This window comes from Sapajus apella, unplaced genomic scaffold, assembly GCF_009761245.1.
Source record: "Sapajus apella isolate SASKATOON/1434 unplaced genomic scaffold, GSC_monkey_1.0 scaffold54, whole genome shotgun sequence".
Classification (NCBI taxonomy): domain Eukaryota; kingdom Metazoa; phylum Chordata; class Mammalia; order Primates; family Cebidae; genus Sapajus; species Sapajus apella.
Genome location: NW_022436994.1, coordinates 7685249 through 7708760, shown reverse-complemented (window position 1 = coordinate 7708760; position 23512 = coordinate 7685249). Strand labels below are relative to the sequence as shown.

The following is a 23512-nucleotide window of genomic DNA, read 5'->3' as shown; positions in this document are numbered from 1 at the left end:
CAGATCCGCACGGCTGATGAAATTGGGAGCAGGGGCCTGTCTAGGGTGAAGCCTGAGTTGAGAGTTCAGGGCCGAGGTGGTTGGGCAGTGCTAGATCAGGGCTTGGAGACAGAACGGCAGGATTGGCTGGGGCAGCACGAGGTGGCCAGCAGGTTCCAGTGGACTGAGGGACACACAGTCTGAATGCCAAGCAGATTACAGCCAGCCAGGGGCAGAGGACCGTGAGGAGATGGAAGGCTGGAGAACGCCAGTCCAGGGTGACCTGGAGGCACTGGGGAAGACTCCCAAAGGATACAGGTGGGATGCCGAAGAAAGGATGCCACCACCTCCTTCACCCACTCACGGCCCTCTCCGCCCTGCCCACCCTGTTCCTGGACCCGCCTCAGTTATCAAGTGCCAAACTGCCACCTCCACCACAGCCCCTCCAAATCCCGCCCATGCTGCCCGCTGAAAGCCACATTCCAGCTGCGGCAACAGGGGTGTATGTAATGTCTACCCAAACCACACGCTGGGGCTGCGGTGCCCACTACAGGGTGGGACAGGCTGGGACGCAGCGCTGTGGGGAGAGGGCCTGTAGGGTGGGTGGGGTGCCAGGGGTTCATCTAGAGGGAAGAGGCAGTGGCTGCCCCAAAAACTAAGCCACAGTCCAGTCTCACAGAGGACAGTGACCTGGCGATGCCTCAGGGTCACATTGATGCAGTTTCATCCCCTGCCAGGCACTGTCCTGGGAGACTTAGGTGGCCGAGCACATTTAATCCTTACAAACCCTAAGTATGGTCTTCACTGGGCAGAGGTCTACATTTCCCAAAACAAAACATGCAAATATGTAAGCCGTACAAAATCTGGCTTCGACCTTCCTAGACAACGACTTTCCCCGCAAGACAGACATCCTAACAACAGCACCTGCCTTGTGAGTGCCTGGAGCCTGGGATGCTGCACCCCCATTTGTATAGTAACACCCCTCCCAGCCTGCGGCCAACTCACAGGTCATGCCCCTCTGAGTCCTCCTGTGACCTCTTCCACCCGGTCTCATAAAGGGCTACACAGTATCTGCAGGTTCCCTCCTGCCAGAACGCCCATGTCCCCACCAGGATCCTCCAAGGCAAAAACTGCACTCATGGGCCTAGAGCCAAGCACAGGGACTCAAAAAGCACAACACATTCAAAAAAAGATTACTGGATGAATGACGGTAGGAAGGAGGGGCCGCAGAGAGTAATGAGGAGGAAGGAGGGAGGGAGCAGAGAGGAGGAAAAGGAAGAAGGGTAAGAGGAGGAGAGAGAATAAAGGCGGGGTGGGAGAGAAGAGAGGGGAGAGGAGAAGGAAGGAGGAAGCAGGTGGAGGAGGGGGCAGCTGGGAAAAGAGGAGAGGAGCCAGGCAGTGCCCAGGGACGCCCCCACACGCCTGGCTTCAGGAAGACCCTGCAGGTACCAGCGCATAAACAGCCCAGGGGAGAGGGCCCTCCCATGTGGGGGTGAAAAAAGCCACATCTCAGCCTGAGGGTCACCCTCCATGACTGAGTTGTTCAGCTGCCTCCCATGAGTCACCTTAAAGGAACTGGGCCTTAACAACTCGTTGCTGAAGGCCTGATTCCGGGAGCACCCACCCTTGAGATGCCATCTCCCAGGGCAGGTAGAACACTATGCAAACAAGATGAGGGCAGGTGCAAATCCCACAGCATCCACCCAGCCTGTCTCGGCCTCCTCTTTAAAGCTGGGACACGGGACCCGATACCAGCATGGCTGGAGAAGTAAAGTGCTTCACACAGCCAGTGCTCAGTGAAGGCTCAGGCCCTTTGTCCAATGAGCCCAGGAAGTGTCCCGGGAGAAGGAGCCTCTGGGGTGAAGTCTCCTAGGAAACAAGCCCAGGGCTGCCTTCTGGGGCAGAAGATGTGAAGGAACACCAGAGCAGATGCCTCTCTTCCCCCCGAGTCCTCCCTCTCACTTCCAACCACAGGGCCACTGCGCCACGGCTGAGGATAGGCTTCCAGCCCAGGTCCTCCTTCTTAGGACAGTAGAATAGAGAGCTGAGGAAACAGGCATATAAAAACGTATGACAGGCCGAGCGCAGTGGCTCATGCCTGTAATCCTAGCACTTCGGGAGGCCCAGATGGGCGGGTCACAAGGTCAGGAGATTGAGACTAACCTGACCAACATGGTGAAACCCCGTCTATACTAAAAATACAAAAAAAATTAGCCGGGCATGGTGGCACCCGCCTGTAATCCCAGCTACTCAGGAGGCTGAAGCAGGAGAATCACTTGAACCCAGGAGGTGGAGGTTGCAGTGAGCCAAGATTGTGCACTGCATTCCAGCCTGGGTGACAGAGCAAGGCTCCATCTCAAAAATAAAATAAAATAAAATAAAATAATATGAAATAAAATAATTAAAAAAAACATTGGCACACCCCACACTTCAGCTTTCTCGCCTACGAAACAGGAGGTAAAATGTTTATAAAGTGCTTAGCTCAATACCTTGAAAAGGGCTAAGCCCAGCTGTTGTTCCAGGCCTGCCTTCCAGGCCTGCAGAACCCCTCAGCCAGGTAGTGAACATGTGAAGCAGGACAGACCCGGAGGCCCCAGAGGGACCCTATACGCATGGATGGGTCTAGAGGATCTCTACCTTCACAATCCTTGCTGATTTGATTTCTGTAAGAATTGAGGACCAGCAAGGCAGGGAGTTTACCACCTACCAAGCAAAGGTTTTAAAATCCAGGGGTTACAGGAAAATTAGTGAGAATCCTCAAAAACTCTGCATAGGACATTTACAATACAACGAAAAGCTAACTCTCCATTCACCTTATTGCCTTATAGAGAAGTGGGCCTTCCAAGGCCATGAAATCTTCACATTCTATGATTCTATGCATGCTGAAAGTCATACATATGCCTTAAAAGCTTACCTTACTTCAGATAAGAAAAACTTTCTTAAAATTATTTTAAATGTGTGAATGTTTTGTATTCAAGAAAAATAAAAGGCAAAAATGTAATGGCTAATCTCCTCCAAAACCAACACATTCAAGAGTCAAAATTATCTAGAGAGGCTGGGCACGGTGGCTCAAGCCTGTAATCCCAGAGCTTTGGGAGGCCAAGGAAGGCAGATCATGAGGTCAAGAGATAGAGACCATTCTGGTCAACATGCTGAAAGCTTATCTGTTCTAAAAAATACAAAAATTAGGCGGCTGTGGTGGCACGTGCTTATAGTCCCAGCTACTTGAGGGGCCGAAGCAGGAGATCTCTTGAACCGGGGAGGCAGAGATTGCAATGAGCCAAGACTGCAACACTGCTCTCCAGCCCGGCGACAGAGCAAGTCTGTCTCAAAAGAAAAAAAGATTATCTGGAGAAATAATTGTTTTGATCATTAATCAAGCTGTAATCATCACACCAGCTGTATTTCACACTTCGGCTATTAACGATACATAAATATTCTATTTCTGCACCCACACTCTGGGAGGTCTGTGATCACGTGAAAGATTGCAAGTTATAGTCAAAACACAGGGCTCCTCAGAAGTGAGTGGCCGAGTTAGGACGTTAATTTCCAGGTCAGATATCTCAAGGGGCTCTAGAATGAAAGAGAATCAAGAACGAAGATTCGTTCTGTCCCTTTCGTTAAAACAGTTTTATTCAGAAAGTTAACGAAATGCCTTAAAGCAGTGGTCACCAATCTTTTTGGCACGAGGGACCGGTTTCATAGAAGACAATTTTTCCACAGACTGGTGGAGGATGGTTTCAGGATGAAACTGTTCCACCTCAGATCATCATTCTCCCAAGGAGTGTGTAACCTAGGTGGCTCACACACGCAGCTCACAATAGGGTTCGCATTCCTATGAGAATCTCATGCCACTGCTGATCTGACAGGAGGCGGAGATCAGGCAGTCATGCTCCCTCGCTAGGCCCGGTTCCTAACAGGCCACGGACTGATAAGGTCCGCAGCCCGGAGATTGGGGACCCCAGCATTAAGGCAAAGGCTCATTCTTCCTACAGGGCATTTTTGGGGGTTACTGTTTTAGCACAGAGTCAGTTTTTCTTTTTGAGTCATCACCACTGGGAGAGCAGGGACATGGCCATGGCTGCGGCCACGGTGGGCACTCACCATGACATCCCCCTTCAGAAGCTGGGCCGGCTCGATGACAATGCAGATCCTGCTGGGGTTTTCCGGGCCAACGTTGCTTTGGATGAAGAAGAAAGCAGAGCATTATGTAACTTCATGATTTCATGGGAAGAATACATGTAGGGAAAAGTAACCTGACAACCAAAAACTCAGAAATCACAGAGAATGCCCCATCAGCCCAGAATCTAATTCCTGAGAATCTAAGTGAATCTAAAAGGCTAAAGAAAGCTCCCGGGCCAAGGAGAGTACTCAAAGCGTCATCGGGGTCAGTGACTAATTTGAAGTGACTAAGGTCCAACCCCAGGGGCCTGAGCTTGGAGACGACCAGGCAGCCTTAGAGGAAGGGGCCCAGTGTGTGCACAGCCACAAACTGCAGGTGCAATTCCAAAGTTAACGTCAGTGCACACACGGCCCGGAACAAACCCAGAAACGTGACAACAGCTCTTTGAGTAGTGAGAATATTTGTTACCTTTATTTACTTTTCATAAAATGTCTGTCCACATTAAAAAAAAAAAAAAAAAAAATAGAAAGCTTAGAAATGTGTACAGATTTTGGGGATGTATGGCTACCCTCTGTTTAAAATGCAAAGGAGGCCAGGCACAGTGGCTCACACCTGTAATCCCAGTACTTTGTGGGGCCGAGGCAGGAGGATCACTTAAGGTCAGGAGTTTGAGACCAGCCTGGCTAACATAGTGAAACACCATCTTTACAAAAATCCAAACATTAGCTGGGCATGATGGCGGGCACCTGTAATCCTAGCTACCTGGGAGGCTGAGGGGGGAGAATTGTTTGAACCTGGGAAGTGGAGGGTGCAGTGAGCCGAAATCGCACCATTACACCCCAGCCTGAGCAAGAGAGCGAGACTCTGTCTCAAAAATAAATTAAAAAAAATAAAAATAAAAAGCAAAATGGAAAGGAGAGAGAAAGAGAAACCACAGTGGTGAGACCCTATCACAGGACTCTCTCCAATATGCTCACAGTAAACCCTCCCTCCCTATCCTCAGGCTTCACATTCGTGGACTCAACTGACTGGGGATAGAAAATATTGTGGGAAATAAATAAAAAATAAAAATGCAACCACAAAAAACCAGAAATTAAAAAACAATACATTGTAACAACTATTTCCACAGCCTTTACATTGAATTAGGTATTGCATGTAATCTAGAGATGATTTAAAGTATACAAGAGGATGTTCATGGGTCATGTGAAAATACAGTGCCGCTTTTTGTTGTTTTGTTTCGTTTTGTTGACTCTCTGTCACCCAGGCTGGAGTGCAGTGGCGCGATCTCAGCTCACTGCAACCCCCACCTCCCGGGTTCAAGTGAGTCCCCTGCTTCCACCTCGAGAAGCTGGGATTACCGCCATGCGCCACCACACTTGGCTAATTTTTGCATTTTTAGTAGAGACGGGGTTTTGCTACCATGGCCAGGGGTGTGGTGGCTCACACCTGTAATCCCAGCACTTTGGGAGGCCGAGGTGGGTGGATCACTTGAGGTCAGGAGTTCAAGACAATGCTGTTTTAAAAAACGCACCTGAACATCACGGATTTGGGTAATCAAAGGGCGTCCTGGAATCAATCCCCCTTGAAAACTGAGGGACCATCGTACTCCAAAAAGCAAATGGCCCTCTCTCCCCTCGAGACTCCACCCACATGTCCCTTAATGGGGCCAATTGGTGTGACAGCCCAAAGACACTTGTTTCGGACAGGAGGGAGGGCTGAAGCAGGAGGGAGGGCCGAGGAGTGATGCCAGAGCACGAGCCACCCCAGGGTTTTCCTCTCTGGACTCTTGTTTGGCTCCTTGGCATTCTCTGACCTGAACCCTCCCACCCTCTTCCTGCGGGACAGGCAGCTGAGGCTCGGCTGCAATTCCCTGGGCTGTCCAGATCCCACAGCAGCAGCACTCACTAGATCCCGGAGGTGTACACGGGCTGCATGGCTTGGTAGAGCTTCAGAAAGGGCCGACACACTGAAAGAGAGGTACAACCGTCTGTAGAGGCATGACCAGGACAGAACAATCCGGAATTTGACAAACAGAAAGAAAGGGACGAGGAAACCAGGAGACCGCACCTGCGGCCTTTGAGGTTTGGGAAGGCAGTGCATGGAGCCACAGCGTTGCTGCAGGAAAAGGCCAAACCCGGTCCTAGAAGTCTGCAGAACAGCACAGTTTGACCTTTACCCAAAGGGTTGCAAAGGCTCCTGAATCGTTGAGCCAGGCTGCTTCAAAACCAACCAGCAGCTTGGCAGGGTCACTCTGGCCATGATGACCGGGGAAACCTGAAGGCACAGATGTACTTCAGAGACAGAAGAAACCTGTGAGCAAGCGCACCTGCATGGGACTGGCAAGGAGGGGCAGGGTCCTGAGCCCCGGCTGTGTGCTGTGTGCACCTGCACTGGGCTGGGAAGAAGACAACAGGACCCTGACCCTCAGCCATGTGCTGTATGCTCCTGCGTGGGACCAGGGAGGACGGATGGAATCCTGCTGACCCTCAGTCATATGCTCAGTGCAGCTGCAGGGGACTGGGGATGAGGAGACAGGACCCCGATCCCCAGTTGTGTGCTGTGTCCATCTAAGTGGGACAGGAAGGAGGGTTCAGGGGCCTCACCCCCAGCTATGTGCTGTGTGCTTTCCTGTGGGGTCATTTTAAAGGAGGAGATGGGCTCATGAGATGTGCCAGGGGGAGACTGGGTCACATTCATGCCTTGCTTGCTGGCCTTCTTTCATGGCTGTGACCTCAAGGCCAGCTGCACAGCTAACCCACCGGAGCTGCGGCCCAGAACAATGCTTGTCTGCCAGAGTCACTGTGCATACACACAGGGGTATTTCTGATGCCCCTCGCTGGCCACCTTGTCTCTCCCCTGATTAAGTAATTTGACCCAACCACATAAACATGGTGATCTGTCCACAGAAAGGGGGCACAGTCAATCACCAGGGAGGGGGAGGAGCAGATTCTGGGCCCTCTCAGGAAGAAAGCAGAGGCTTATCTGAATTGAGGGGCCCTGGACCAGCCCCAAGTCTGGGCAAGCCAATCACAGGGAAACTCACCTCCACCTGTGTCAAAGTTGGGGGTGCCGTGGAGGATGACGAAATGCAGGAACAGGGGAGAGGCATTCATTTTCACAGATCCGGACAGGAGCCCACTGAGGAACTGAACATACCTGCAAAAGAACACCTGGCTTGGACTTTCCAGAAGCATTCTCAGCCCCTGCTGAGGAGGAAATTCAGGGAGAAACATGTCCTGACTGAGCCTGGGGCTCTGGGAGAGAATCGGTCCCCTGCTCATAGCCAGGGGCTCTCAGCGTGGTGCTGTACCCGCAGATCTGAGGGCTTCCCACCAGCGCATCAGGCACCAGGGACACTGAGATACAACCAGCCTCTCGGCTTGAGCATCCCACACCCGAAAGGCCTTTGTGCCTGTCCACTGAACCCATCACCAGGTAATGCCAGGCCACCAACCATCAAGGTTGCCACTGGCGAGCAGCGGAAAGCAGAGGCCTGGCACACCAGCGGGCATGTGCTCTGTCACTAGCATGGCACCTGTGGCAGGGTCACGTGACCCAGGCCCGGCGCCACTCACTGCGCCTGCTACTTTTTGCTCACGCTCAGGAGCCCTAAGGAAAGGCTGGAGTCCATTCTCCCCTCCTACCCCGAGGCCTTCCATGCCACGTCTAATGAGAAGAGGCTCTCCTTCCTGCTGTCCCTCTCTCTTCAGGGCCCAGCTCCAAAGGTGAAGGCCACGTAGGCCGTCCGCCTCTCTCTCTCAGTTCCAGGCATCAGCTTCATGCTTCCAACACTGACCCCACACACCTTTCATGAGCATTTGGTGGTTAACAGGGAAGCTTCTACACTAGGAGCGTCTGACTGCCGGGGTCCTCATGAGGCATGACTGGGGGCAGTGACCGCAAGATAAGCTGGAGGATTGCCAAGCTCTCTGACACTTCCCTGGCTTGTCCTGCCTGCTGGTGCCCTGCCTGCCCTGGCCCCTGCCTTGAGGCCCCTCACCATGGCCACTGCACCCACACAACCTCCACTGTAGCCTGCAACACCTTGCATGGAATCTGTGTTTCCATACGTATCTCCACCAAAGCGCTGCAATCTCTGCAAGAAAAACCCAAACAACCAAAAACCCCACAGTATTTAACCATCTATGCATCTCTCTATTGCCACAGCAGACGGAGGCAGGAAGTGTCAGGTGACTGTATTGTCAGCACCTACAGCCATCCTGCCCCAGGCCAGAAACAGCCATCACGAAACTTACTTGTGTTAAGGAAAAAAATATCTCATTATGCTGGCAGTTCACACCGAGTCCACTATTCAAGCAGCTAAATTTGTATATAAACAAACTGAACAAGAGAAGGTTTCTGTTAAACACTACCAAAAAAAAAATAAATGCCTTACTTATAGTCCACCCACTAGAAAAATGTTAGAAAAGCAAGACTGCTTCATTTTAGTTACAATTCATTGTGAGAAACAGGACATGGCAGTGTTTCCATCCTCCTAGCACCAAATTTCTCTTCTGCTCTCTCAGAATAGGGCAAAACCTCACGAGAGTCGCAGAGGCCAGATGCTCAGCCTGGAGACGCGGGGACCCCGAGAGGCCGATGACCAGACCTCAACAGACCTCCAGGCCGCTCCCACACACCTCCCCTGCAAGATACTTTCCACCCTGGCGACAAGACTTCCCACACTTGGTTCTACGTAAGCAGAGAAATGCATGAATCATGTATTTTTAATCATGTAAATTTCAAGTGTTGTGGAAAATTTGGCTCCCTGGTTTTGAGTAAAAGTGAGGAATCACAAATGACCAGATTGAGGGGCCTGAGTCACCTCCTCTGGGGCGGTTCTGCCCTCCCTCCAGCACGGGGAAGCCCTGGACACTAGGAAATCAGCTTCCTCCACTCATCCAGTTTGTCAGTGACATGCTGATTCCCTGACTGCCTGGCCGTGTGCTCGGGCGGTTTCTGCAGTGACCACGCAGGTGAGACAGTCCTCTTCCCTGTAGGTGCTCTCAGTGTCTGATGTGCACCTAGACCCAGCAGCTGGGTGGAGTCCATGTTTGTTTTGTGTCTTCGTGCAAACATAGAAGGCTTTGGAGTGCTGGGCCTCAGGGGCTCCTGTTCATGGCAGCATGGGGGGTCCAAGTGGCTGAGCCCAGAGTTAGCGCCAAGGTCCTATGAGGGGCAAGCAGCCACCCTCTGGGAAACCAAGGCTTCTCCTGGACCCAGGTCTTATCCTATACTGTGGTCAGAGAGCTTCATTTCTGCTGATGTGGCCTGCCAGAATTGCTGCCCCTGTCACCACACGAATCATAAGAAGTATTTCCTTCAGGTGAGGAGGGCCAAGCTGACGGCAGGAGAGCTCTGTTTCGCCACAAGCTCCCAAAGAAGGCCCAAGTCCAGGGCCACAAGCCCAGAGGTGGTGAGCAGGAAGGGAAGGAGGCTGTCCCTGTCTGGGACCCGGGAGCCTGGAGTCTTCCCAAAACCAGCTCTCAACAGCCATCACCTCGCAGCTCAGTCTACAAAAAGCTGCTCAGTTGACAGCTTCGCCAATTGAAAAGTAGCCTCTTGACATATAATTCTCATCTGTCCTTTATAGAAAACTACTTTTTATGTATCATATATTCAGGTAAATTAAAGACATAAAATGCTAAGGTAAATGCAATTTTTTCTTCCTTCACGTGCTTTCTTAATAAGGTAAGATTTTTTAAAAAATATGTTGTTCTAAATCCTAAATAAAAGCATGCCTTTAAAAAAAATTTTTTTTAAATAGCAATGTCATATAAAAACAACAAAGTTCATTGCAAATATAAGCCGTGGTGAATGCTGTGAGATTGCAGACAAATAGCCCGGCATAGGTAACAGCACTGAGTTTGTGAGTGACTTCCTACAGAATCGCCATCAGTACCAAAGAAAAGAACATTCAGGCATAGATGACAATAAGGGGTGGCCAGGCACAGTGGCTCACGCCTGTAATCCCAACACTTCGGGAGGCTGAGGTGGGCGGATCACCTGAGGTCAGGAGTTTGAGACCAGCCTGGCCAACATGCTGAAACCGCGTCTCTACCAAAGAAAAAAAAAAACTAGCTGGGCCTGGTGGTGCGCATGCCTATGATTCCTGCGACGTAGGAGGCTGAGGCATGAGAATCACTTGAACCCAGGAGGTGGAGGTTACAGTGAGCCAAGGTTGCCTCACTGCAGTGAGCCTGAGCAACAGAGCAAGACCCTGTCTCAAGGAAAAAAAAGAAAAGAAAAAAAGAGAGGAAGAGGGGAGGGAAGTACAATAGGACAGAACTGCACAATTAATTCATCCAGCTGACTGTGGAAAGGATCAACTTGAACTACGTAGACATGATATGTGGCGTGAAAGGTAGATATAAATGAGTCAACGTCGGTATCAGATGCCCTCTAAAGACCATCCCAACAGCCCTATTCAAAATGAAATGTTCCTACTTAGTTAGCACTGTTTTCAGAGCTGGAAAGATTAGAAACCAGATACTTGGTAAAAACAGCTCCATTATTTTCCCACTGCTATCTTTTCTTTCTTTTTAGGAAATAAACTCCCTGAGGATGATGTTTTCCATGCTTCGTCTCAAACCAGTGAGTACATTTTAATAAGCCAAAGGCAAACCATTTGCTTTTGACTTGTAAGCAAATGAATGTAAAGCAGCTTGCAGTTTTCAGTTGCCCCTCGAGTTATTTACAACCACTTCCAACAGCAAAAACTTCCACTTGGAATCTCCATAAATCTCCCTAAACATTTGAGTTGCACTAGACGTAAGCTTGAATCTCTCTGAAAATGTGGGTGCATAAAAACTAGCATTCAAAGGTTACTTTTCCAAGCAACAGGAGGCTTCGTCACAGGACACTTTCCCAGCAACTTACTCCCTCCACATTCCCGGCACCCACAGAGTCAGCCACAGCTGCAGGGGCAGCACCAACCGGCCAGGACACCTGAGCTGAGCCACCTGTTGGTGTGAGCCAAGACTGGGCTGTTATTTAACATTCTGCTGACCATTGCCTTCCCTCACCTGTGATGGGGAGAATAGTGAGACCTACACATTGGAATTGCTGCAAAGATGAGTGAGTTGCATGGACATAAGCGTCAGAGTAGACCCCAACACATCGGCCACAGCCTCTGCTCTCCTGGAAGATGCTGCCGGCGTGTAGGTCACCTTGCCCACAGAGTTGGTGACTCAGAGGGGACGGCTGGACCCAGGCAAAGTGTGTGGCTCCCTGAGGAATGGTCATCCTCCCTCTGCAGGCTGGGGGCAGCAAGGAGGACATGCAGGGAGGGGCCACAGGGACAGGAAGTAAAACTGCGTTTGCAGAAGTTTTAACAGTGAGAGAAGTATGGCAGTGAAAGAGATCTAATCTAACCAACCCCCACTTTGCCTTTAACCTCCTAACTGCCCTAGTACATTCTTGGGCTTGGACCAAACTAACTTTAGGAGAAAGTAAAGTTTATGGTATAAATGATAATAGCCCAAAACTAAACCACCTTTGTAATTTTTTTTTTTTTTTTTTTGAGATGGAGTTTCGCTCTTGTTACCCAGGCTGGAGTGCAATGGCGCGATCTCAGCTCACCGCAACTTCCGCCTCCTGGGTTCAAGCAATTCTCCTGCCTCAGCCTCCCGAGTAGCTGGGACTACAGGCATGCGCCACCATGCCCAGCTAATTTTTGTATTTTTAGTAGAGACGGGGTTTCACCATGTTGACCAGGATGGTCTCGATCTCTTGACCTCATGATCCACCCGCCTCGGCCTCCCAAAGTGCTGGGATTACAAGTGTGAGCCACCGCGCCCGGCCACCTTTGTAAAATTAATGAAAGACCACCAGGTTGGGAGGATGAAAGCAGTCTGATTTCTGCCAAGGTGCAGACTTAAAAGATTACTCTGGGGAACACAAGATTTGCAACTTCCTCAGTTACTCCTAGAGATGACATCACCATTGCCGAACCTAAGATTGGCCTTTTGAGATGTCTTTTAGGCTTTGCATTTCTGACAACTGACAGCTCTACCTGGCCTGCCAACTGTTATCCGGCCCCACCCAGAAGTGGACTCAGCGGCAGGAGGGCCATTTTTTACACCCCTGTGATTGCACCTCCAACAAATTAGCAGTACCCGTTCCCTAGTCACCCCTTTCCCCAAAAAATATCTTTTAAAAACCCTAGCCTCCAAATTTTCCAGGAGGCTGATTTGGGTTGTAATAAAACTCTGGTCTCCTGTTCAGCCAGCTCTGCATGAATTAAACTTTTTCTCTATGGCAATTCCCCTGTCTTGGTAAATCAGCTCTATCTGGGCATTGAATAATGAACCCACTTGTGGGTTACAGAAGCATTTCAGAGACGATCTGAGGAGTCTCATTCTTTAGAGAATGTGGAAAACTACTCCCCTTGTATCTTTAAAGTATTCTTTCAGGAACCTGAGGTACTTCTGTCAAAAATGACAGAAATAACAAAAACCAACTAATGCCATTGTTACAGGTAGTTAGGCATGAGCAGGGCAAGAGAGGGCTCTTTCTGCACCCACTAGGAATGCTGGGTGACAGCAGGGCGATCATCACACTGCCTCTCTGAAAGTGATACACTGGCAACCGGTGCCAGGAGGTGGCCATTTCCTGATGGTCCATGCCTATTGCACTATTAATTGAATGCAGGCTTCAGGAAGACACACCTTCTTGGGCACGAGTATTAAAAGACAAAATGGCAGAGTATGACCTTCTGGTGGCACATCAGACAAGAGAAACCCTCAGACAGGCATGAGTACAACTTCCTAAATACGTGCGTGTGCTCACTTCTCAAGCAAAAGGAGGGCACCATGCATGCGGGCAGCCCACCCTAAGGGAAGAATCATGGGAAAGGGGCACAAGACTATAAAGTCCTTTTATAGGGGAAGTGGGCCAGCCTATAAAATCCTAGGACCAAGGTAAAACGCCACGCTTGGCCTTCTTATGCCCACTTGGGTCTCTTCTAAGCGTATTCTCCTTTCTGTCCTGCTCTAAAGCCTTTTTAAATAAACTTCGGCTCCTGCTCTAAAACTTGCCTCTGTCTCTTTTTCTGCCTTATGCCCCTTAGTCAAAATTGTTTCTTCTGAGCAGGCAACAGTTGAGGTTGCTACAGACCCTTATGGATTCACTGCTGATAACTCGGATGCCTTCCACCAGTAACACCGTACAGGATAATTCCTGCTTTCTGAATGCCAAGACGTTTGCTTTGTCTGTCTTCCCTTCACCTCAAAGGGACACCCAAACACGTATAGACAGCATGAGTGGTGGTCTTAGGCGAGTCCCACCTGGGACCTCCCAGCGTCACCTTGGCAGCCAACACTCAGGAGAGATCAGTTACCCAAAGAAACAACGGGCTGTTACTTTCCCCATTAACCTGGTGGCGGGGCCAAGATATGTATGCTGCTGTCTCAACTCTCTCAGAAAGAAAGAAAGGTGGAAAAAAGAAGAGAGACGTCAGAAACATTAATAATTTTTAATATTATTTACGTGATGCTGACAGTAAACCCAAACTATACCAGGATTTGGGGGGCAGGTGAGAAGAGACAGGGTCTACCTCTGTCATCCAGGCTGGCATGCAGTGAAACAATTAGAGCTCACTGTAGCCTCCTACTCCTGGGCTCAAGGAGTGTCCCGCCTCAGCTTCCGGCTGGGCCTACAGGTGTGTGCCACCACACCCAGCTAATTTTATTTATTTATTTATTTATTTATTATTTTGTAGAGATGGGGTCTTCCTGCGTTGCTAAGGAAGGTCTCAAACTCCTGGACTCAAGGGATTGTCCTGCCTCAGCCTCCCAAAGAATTGGGATTACAGGCTAGAGCCACTATGCCACGCCCAGGATTTCTTTTTAACTACTTCTCAAAGAGGAAGGCTTCCAAGTTCAGGGAAGGAAGTTCAGGGGTGCCTCCATAACACAATGGTGGTAATGAGCACCAACAGCAGGCCACACAGGGGTGTTCACAAGCTACTTCTCATGGTTCGCTAAAGGCAAGAAAGGTATGAAAACAGAAAACTTACATGGGCACACGGCTGACCCAGCTCCCTAGGCCAACTGCTCCATGACTTTTTAATGTAACAAACAAGGCAACAAAGATTGACCCCCTATCAGAGTTGCTGTTGAGACATCTGAGCTTCCCAGCCACACGCTCCATGCTAATTAATTATTCTCAAGAGTGATTATTTCACGTTTGACTTTAAAATAATGTCTTGAGCTTAGTCCTAAAACAGCCTGCAAAGCACACACCCCACTCCCCAGATCATTCGGGACAACAGAGTAGCTTCCCATCACAGAGCCTATTCCCATACAAGCTGTCATCACACGTTCTTCTGGTCCCAAACATCCCTCCAGATTTATCTTCTGCATTCACTCGGTTGTTTACACGCTCAAATACCATTTGGTGAACGTCTTTTCATGCAGGCTCTGGTCAAGAGAAAAGGAAAATGGCAAGGAATAAGGGGCATTTCCCTAATCTCAGGAGCAGAGGGACTAACCTTGGAATGTAAACCTGAATCCAGCAAATATTAAAAAATGCAAATTTTCTTGCTTCAGATGTGCAGTGATGGAAAGGATGCATGAAAACCTTGGGCATGGGAACATGAGGACAGCAGGGAACAGAGGCTCACACCTGCAATCCCAGCATTTTGGGAAGCCATGGCGGAAGGATTATTCAAACTCAGGAGTTCAAGACCCGCCTGAGCTACATAGTCAGACACTGTCTCCACACAAATTTTAAAACTAGCTGGGTGTGGTGATGTGCACCTATAGTCTCAGCTACTCAGGAGGCTGAGGTGGCAGGATTGCTTGAGCCCAGGAGGTAGGGGCTGCAGTGAGCCAAGATTGTGCCACTGCACTCCAGCCTGGTGACAGAGCAAGACCCCATCTCAAAAACATAAAAAGAAAAAAGAAAATGAGGAGATATTTTCCCCCTTTTTCCATATTATTTTAATGTTATAAACAAGCTGCTGGTGCTGTAAGAAATAAAAAAAAGAAAAGAAAAGAAAAGAAAAACAGCCATCCTTCCTTCCTGCATGCCAAGCATTCTGCTCGGGTTACCCCCACTGACGCCTCATTTTCCATGTGGGAGGTCATATGAATGGCACCATTTTGGAAACTGCTCAACAAAGAAATAGCATTTAATGGTTCAAAAAAAGACCCCCAAGTGACTGTTTAACTAAAAAAAAAAAACTTTTTTTTGAGACAGAGTCTTGCTCTGTTGCCCAGGCTGGGGCACAGTGGCGCAATCTCGGCTCACTACAACCTCCGCCTCTGGGTTCAAGTGATTCTCCTACCTCAGCCTCCCAACTAGCTGGGATTATAGGCACATGCCACCATGCTTGGCTATTTTTTTGTATTTTAATAGAGACAGTGTTTCCCACGTTGGCCAGGATGGTCTCCATCTCCTGACCTCGTGATCCGCCCGCCTCAACCTCCCAAAGTGCTGGGATTACACACATGGGCCACCATGCCCAGCCTCACTAAAATACTTTATAAAATGCTGAGTTTTCTGCATGCAACTTGCACTGCATGTGGCCCTGTTGCTGTCCACGGTCCCACACCCCAGCCCACTTTCCTCCAACACACCCGGTCTCAAGAGAAACAGAGCTGGGCCATTGGAAACAGCAAGACAAAAGGAAAAGGTACCTCTGGTGATGACTGAAATCCCTTTCTGCCCATCTACCCCCATGTCTGCTGACATAGCCCTCAGCTACACTGAAGGAAACAGAAGTGAGGCATCAGGGTTTGCATACACGAGGTCGGATGTGCAACTACCTGTCTCCAGAACAGAATACCATTTGCCAATCGCCTTGGCACTTCTACGAATTCCCTGCTGTGGGATTTGAAATATGCCATAGAGCTACCTGGTTGGCTCTAAGTGTCACCATCTGTAGAGGAAGTGTACCTGGATGGGGAGCCAGCTGTGGGTCCTTCTCACTGCCTCTCAGCCAGCCCTGCTCAGGTTCTTGACCTCAGCCTGCTGGGTGGGTGGCAAAAGGAGACAGTTCTGCATGCCCCCTCACCACCACCCCCCCGCCACCACGGCTATTCCTCATCACTTACTGAGCACCTTCCTGAAGCCATGCCCAGGAGTAGAGAAGAAAGAGATGGGCAGCATGACGGAAAAATACTCCCCTGGCCTCCAGGAACTGATGGGCCACAAAAATTGGCCAAATGCAACTGGTAAAGTGTTTGTATAAGTAAAGTTTTATTGGAATACAGCCACGTTCCCTGATTTCCATATTGCCCAGGGCTGCTTTCATGTTAGAACAGTTGCGATAAAGATCTTGTGGCCTGCAAAGCCTAAAATATTCACTCTCTAGTCTGCTGCAGAGAGAGTTTACTGACCCCTGGTCTAGCCATAGAACCAAGTTCCAATATAATAATGAAATCAAAAGTCACTCACTGCAAGAGAGGGAGATGCCAACCGGGACAAGTCCTCCCTCAACCTCTGTCAGTGCAGGCCAGCAGTGTACGGGGTTCTCTCACCGCAGACAGGCAGGATAGCTCAGCCCTTCACCTCTGGGAGGGACAAGCCCCCACTTCATAGTCTTGGCATGACCCAAGGATACCATTTAGGTGTTGGGACAGAGAAGATGCTTCTTCTGTTTTCACATTTTTATACGTAAACTTTCATTCACCTCTTCACTCTGGCTTTGGGGATGTATACATACCGTTTCTGGGAAGGCTGCATTAAAGCTGAAACTTTGTCATCGTAAAACTTCTTCATTGCAAACCTGTCAAGGGCCTGGTCAGCGCTGGGGAAAGAGAGAGAAAGAAAGAGAGTCAACTCAATAGAACTCACACCACGTACGTGCATGACGGGAGACATGTCCCATGGCTGTTGAAAGCACCAGCTCACACAAGCGGCTTCACTCTTTTGCTGCACCTGTGCACGCCCATTCCCCTGTCTCCTCTTAGCCTTCATTTCCCCTGCAGGAATATGCTGTGCTCAAAGTGGGAGCCATAGTGCAGGGTCAGAATTCTCATCTGAAATAACAGCACCTTATCTAAAAGTACGATACGTAGATGTGCTGAATACCCAGTTTGCGGGAGAAGAACTGGCTGAGGCTTCTCAGCAGGCAGGTGTCAGAGCTGGTGTCCAAAACTGTCTTTTGGCCACCCTAACTCCCAAATAAAAGAGGCCATGTTAAGTGGGCTCTGTGAGAGACAAGAGGCAGACTCAAGTCTCAGGACCACGAGGATGCGGGGAGCAACCCAGAGCAGGAAAATGAATGAAGCCCCCACGAAGTCCCAAGAGAAGGCCGCCGGACACTGGGGTTGGAAAGGCGTGTGAGGCCTCAGGGCTGCATCACTGTTTTTGAAGTGACTGCCATAGAAAGTGACCCCACTTTCCAACCACATATTTGACCTTCAATGCCAGCTCCACAATGCCCACAGGTAGTATCTGACAGACCTTCCAGAAACCTCACGGCAGGGCATTCGTGGGGCTTCCTGATCCGACTTCAGCATACAACATGGAGTATAAGTGCTGTGTCTTAACAACTCAAATTCATTTGAGCCAAATGCTTCCTCAAAACCCTGATAGGCCAGGCACCGTGGCTCATGTCTGTAATCCCAGCACTTTGGGGGGCCAAAGCGGGCAGAACACCTGAAGTCAGGAGTTCAAGAGCAGCCTGGCCAACATGGTGAAACCCTGTCTCTACCAAAAATACAAAAATTACCCAGACATGATGATAGGTGCCTGTCTCCCAGCTACTCGGGAGGCTGAGGTGGGAGAATCACGTGAACCCGGGAGGCGGAGTTGTAGTAGGCAGAGATCACGCCATTGCACTCCAGCCTGGGGGACAGAGTGAGAGACTCCATCTCAAAAAAAAAAAAAAAAAAAAATCCTTTCTTAGAAAAACATGTCTACATCCCTCCAGAAAAATGATGTACACGAGCACTGTGGGCCTCATAAAGGCCTGGAAAACACTGGTAGGGAGATAGGCAGGTGGAAAAAGAAACATACTCAAAAGTAAGCTGAGTGTGACTTGACTTTTATAGAACGCTATGAAATGGACAGCTTGCTGCATGCATTTGCTAGGCAAGGGGCTGGGCCGGTGGGGCAGTCACAAACAGAAGTGTCCACTTTAGCACCAAGTGCATCACATGCTGAGCAGGAGAGCGCGGCTCCATCGCCTCCCAGTGACGTTTAAGCACTCCTTTTTTTGGAATTCACTTGTTTTATTAACACTGAGAATACATTTTGACCAATGTTTATTTTGTGTAGTAATATTATTACCAGTAATAATATTAGTACTGCTTTTGTCTTTACAACTCTTATTTTATGGTGTTGATACAAGAATGTTCTTTCCTGGTGACTTGAAGTTTCTGTTTCATTCTGTTTGTAGTTTGTGATAAAGACCTCAAACACGTATGCTTGTGCTATCTGTGATTACTCTACTTCTGGAATGTAATCTAAGAGGGAACATTGTAGAAATGATCAAAGATGTACACATAAGAATGTGTTCATCGTGGCAAGCTTTGCAGTCGAAAATAGCTAGAAGCAACCTAAATTTAAACACACACACACACATACACAAACTAGAAGCAGCTTGGATAGGCAAAATCAGCAAATGCTTAAATACATAACGTATCCATTGAATAAAGTGCTATGCTGCCACTGAAAGCATGTCAGGGAATGATGCGTATGAAATTATATTTATGGCTGGGCGCCATGGCTCACACCTGTAATCCCAGCATTTCAAGAAGCCGAGGCCGTCAGATCACGAGGTCAAGAGATCGAGACCATCCTGGCCAACATGGTGAAACCCCATCTCTACTAAAAATACAAAAATTAGCTGGGCTTGGTGGCATGTGCCTGTAATCCCAGTTACTCAGGAGGCTGAGGCAGGAGAATTGCTTGAAACTGGGAGGCGGAGGTTTCAGTGAGCCGAGATTGCACCACTGCACTCCAGCCTGATGAGAGAGCGAGACACTGTCTCAAAAAAAAAAAGAAAAGAAAAAAAAAGAAAAGATATTAATATAGAAAAGCAAGTCACAAAAAGCATGTGGTTTCAGACCATTTACAGGTATTGATCGACTTACGACCCATGCAACTTACGACCATTCGACTTTACGACCACAATCGCTAGCCACGACTGCTCCGCGTCTGGCAGCACAAACATTGCCCAGCTGGGCATACGACAGTGCAGACCAGCTTCCGGCAGCACTACCATCTCCACGTGCACCATTTCAACTGTACATATAGCCTACTCAACTTACGACTAAATCATGTTACGACCGGTCCACGGTCCCAACCGTGGTCGTAAGTCGAGCACTAGCTGTAATTGAAAGGCACTTAATACCATTACTCCTACTAATCACAGCAGCATTAATGACAGCCAATACCTGATTACCGATCTTGTTCTAAGTGCTTTTTGTGTAATGATAGGTTGAACTGTCACAACATTTCAAGACTACCATCATTTTCCAGGTAAGGATGGCTTAGAGAGATTCAGGTAAATTGCCTGACACATGCAGCTGAAACACATATTGACTACCGAGAGAAAACAGTTTGTAGGAAGAGTGTCAATGTCGTGTTTTTAGCCCTTAGACTACTACCCTTCCCCAAAAATACAGGACTATCCACAATGCATGGAACTTCGGTTCGGGCAGCACTACTTTGCTGGGGTTAGAAATGCTCAGGTGAGGCCAGGAGCAGTGTCTCACACCTGTAATCCCAGCACTTTGGGAGGCTGAGTCGAATGAATCACCTGAGGTCAGTAGTTCAAGACCAGCCTGGCCAACATGGCAAAACCCCGCCTTTACTAAAAATAACAAAATAATTAGCCAGGTGTGGTGGCTTGCACCTATAATCCCAGCTACTGAGGAGGGTGAGGCAGGAGAATCGCTTGAACCCAGGAGGCGGAGGTTGCAGTGAGCAGAGATTGTACCACTGCACTCCAGCCTGGGCAACAGAGCGAGACTCTGTCTCAAAAAAAAATAAAGAAGTGCTCAGGTGGTCTCTGCCCAGAACCAGCCAGGCTATGTTTGGTGGCCAACCAAATGTCTGTGGCATCGCTGAGGGACGGATGTGACCAGGAATCTCGATTTTTCTGGCACACACGCATTGATGATTATTCTCACCAAGAGGGAATCTGATTTTCACTTGGGGCTTCCGTTTCCTCCCTGGCAGGCACCAGCTCCCCAATTTGTTTCCAGAGAAAACATTCAGAAAGTCAAATTTCACTCCTTGGTGCTAGAAAGGAAAAGGTTTATCGGCTGATATGAATAAGCTTCTATTTCCTCAGAATGGAAAGCTCAGGTTTTACAAAGAGGCCATTGAGAAGACAGGGCAGTTGCAAATGCAGACGCCATAAATGATGATATTTTCTGCACTGCATTTCAGTGTGAGTGAAGATCTGCACTGTGGGAAAGCTGCCAGGTAACACCACAGCTTCCCAGGGCCAGGAGGGCTGCCACAGGGCTGGGGTCCTCATGGCCCGGATGTGTTTGTGTCATGCCTGACTAAGGGGGCCCCAGTGGCACCTCCAAAGTCTCCACAATTACAGTTCCATCTCATGGAAACCAGCCCAGACCTGGCTCCCCACTCCAGGCTATGAGATCATGAATAAGCTACCTGGCTCCTCTGAGCCCTGCTTCCCTCATCTGTGCAATGGGAATGACAGTAACAGCCTCGTGGATTAGTTAGAATTCAGGGAGAAAGGAAAATATTCAGTATACTTCCCAGAGGCCCAGTGCCTGCAAAAAAAGAGGTGGCTGTCACCATTAATATGCACAAGGTGTGAACTGATTTAGTGAGTCCACTCTGTTCTTAATTTTCATAACGGTGACTTTTACCTCTGTTATTTTTCATTAGAGAATTATCTATTAGAGAATAAGGAACAGTGGGTCCACTTATTTTTTTAATGCCTCCATGGAAGTACTTAGAATCAATCATACACAGCCACCCAACCTGGAAAATGCCACTTTCACAAGAGTAAATGCCTAACTGGAAGCTGGGTTTCCAGGCACTGACCACCCCAGCACCGAGGGATACGAAACACAGGTCAGCTGAGCCCTTGGTGTCTAGAACAGCTCCCCGCAGACAGCCTCCAGCCCCATGCAGGCTGAACTTTTAGCACCGAAAGACAGCAGGCTGACATCTTCATCCTACCTGGCCGAGACGTTGGTGAAGTGCATGTAGGATGATATGACCACTCCTATGCGTCCTTTCCCGCCCTGCAGGAGACAAAAGATGAGCTGATTTTCTCTGAAATCCCACAGCAGAGATGTAATTAGAACAAGAAAAGACTCACTCGTGGACAAAATAATAGAGAGCATGCTTTGGAGTTTAGGCCAGCATTACCTGCAGCCTTCCTGCCTGGGAGAGTCAGTACCCAGTGCCGCTAGAGTCTCTGCAGCAGGGAATCTGCATGCTGGGTGCAAACAGTAAGAGCAGGCGCTAACTGGAGCAGCTGTAGAAGCCCAGGAGGGCAGACCAACCCAGCAGCTGCCTGTCATTTCACCCAATTAGGCTGGAAGTAACTCAGTACACATGGCGGGACCGCTGTCCCAGGCAGACGTTCTGGAAAAAGACTTAAATCATAATCGCAGACATCAACAGCCCAGCTCGCAAGCCAGCAACACCAGCAGCAGAAACAGAAACTACTGGACAGGCCACCCTCACCCATAGCCAGAGTGCCACCTTCTAGAACTTACTCTCATGACCTACAACAGCAGACAGCAAACCGCAGCCCAAGAGCTACTTCTGCCCATTACCTACTTTCCCACAACTTGTGAGCTAAGAGTTGCTTTTACATTTTCAAACCATCGAGGAAAAGTTTTGAAAAGATAAGATTCCACGCCATGCGAAATGTGCTGAAGTTCAGACTTCAGGGTCCATCCATAAAGTCTGATAGAACACTCCCCTCTGTTCACCTACATCCAGAGCTGCTTCCACCCTCACCGCAGGGGCAGGTCTGGGTATCTGCAGCAAGACCATGGCACCTGCAAAGCGTTAAAATACAATCTGGCTCTTTTTAAAAATATTTGCCAACCGCTGATCTGGAATCACATAAAGGCAAAATGGCAGGGCCTCTAATATGTAGCTCCCTAACTTCTTGAGAAAAAAAACTACCGTTTAAATTCAAGTCACAATTCTGATAAGCCCAGTCATACATGAATGTCACCCTGGATAATCCTCCTCTCTGTTGGTCAAAGTCAAGAGCATGCCTTACAAAGATACTCAATGCGGGCACTTGATAAACTCTTTGCAGCTGAATCCTGGCACATGAAGTTGTTTACAGTATGGCTACTAGTATGTTTCTTGCATAAAGCTACAGTTGACAGCAATTCACCTACAAAGAACACCTCAGCCAAAACAGGCACACGTGGTGGTGACATTCACCCCATTATCGATCACTTTTGTGGCACTATTTACAGATATATAAAGCAAATATTAACAGATCTGAAAGGACAGACAAAAATACCACAAGTGTAGAGGACTTCAGTACCCCATTTTCTACAATGGACAGAAAACCGATAAGAAAACAGCGTACTCAACGTGCACTTCAGACCAAATAGACCTTACAGACACATACAGAACATCACACCAGCATATGCATTCTTCTTAATATGCACACAGAAACTTTTCCAGGATAGACAGCATGTGAGGCCAAAAAACAATGTTACCCAGTACCTTTCCTTTTTTTTTAAATGGAGACAGAGTCTCACTCTGTCGCCCAGGCTGGAGTACAGCGGCGCGATCTCAGCTCACTGCAACCTCTGCCACACGGGGTTCAAGCAATTCTTGTGCTTCAGCCTCCCAAGTAGCTGGGAATACAGGTGCATGCCACCACGCCCAGCTTATTTTTTTGTATTTTTAGGAGAGCCGGGGTTTCACCATGTTGGCCGAGCTGGTCTCGAACTCCTGACCTCAGGTGATCTGCCTGCATTGGCCTCCCAAAGTGCTGGGATTAGAAGTGTGAGCCACCGTGCCTGGCCTCAAATGTCTTTTCTGACCAGAGTGGTATGAAACTAGGAATCAATAACAAGAGGAATCTTGAAAAATTCACAAGTTTATGGAAATTAAACAATATGATCCTAAATAACTATTGGGTCAAAGAAAAAAAATCAGAAGAGAGATTTCGAAATATCTTGGGAAAAACAAAACTGGAAACAGAAGACACCAAAACTTCCGGATGCAGCAAAGGCAGTTCTAAAGGAAAGTTTATGGCAGTAAAGGCCCACATTAAAAGAGAAGAAAAGTCTCAAAAAAAACGAATGTTGCACCTGAAGGAACTAGAAAAAGATCAAACTAAACCCCAAATTAGCAGAGGAAGGGAACAGCAAAGATCAGAGCAGAAACAAATAAAATAGAGACTAGAAAAACAGTAGAAAGATAAACAAAACTAAGGGTTCTGAATACAAACGAAATTGACAAACCTTTATCTAGACTACATAAAAA

The 23512-nt window shown here is 48.6% G+C and overlaps 1 protein-coding gene across 15 annotated transcripts in view; it reads right to left on the bottom strand.

Annotated features, from left to right (window-relative positions):
- TNS3 (tensin 3) overlaps window positions 1–23512 on the bottom strand; it is a 315320-nt gene that overhangs the window by 130726 nt on the left and 161082 nt on the right. For all 15 annotated transcript variants that reach the window (XM_032244265.1, XM_032244267.1, XM_032244273.1 and 12 more), the window contains 5 exons: window positions 21221–21285; window positions 16773–16856; window positions 7146–7258; window positions 6008–6068; window positions 4084–4159 (listed from right to left, as the gene is read on the bottom strand). In XM_032244265.1, coding sequence (XP_032100156.1) covers window positions 4084–4159; window positions 6008–6068; window positions 7146–7258; window positions 16773–16856; window positions 21221–21285 — 399 coding nt within the window. The remainder of the gene's footprint in view (window positions 1–4083; window positions 4160–6007; window positions 6069–7145; window positions 7259–16772; window positions 16857–21220; window positions 21286–23512) is intronic.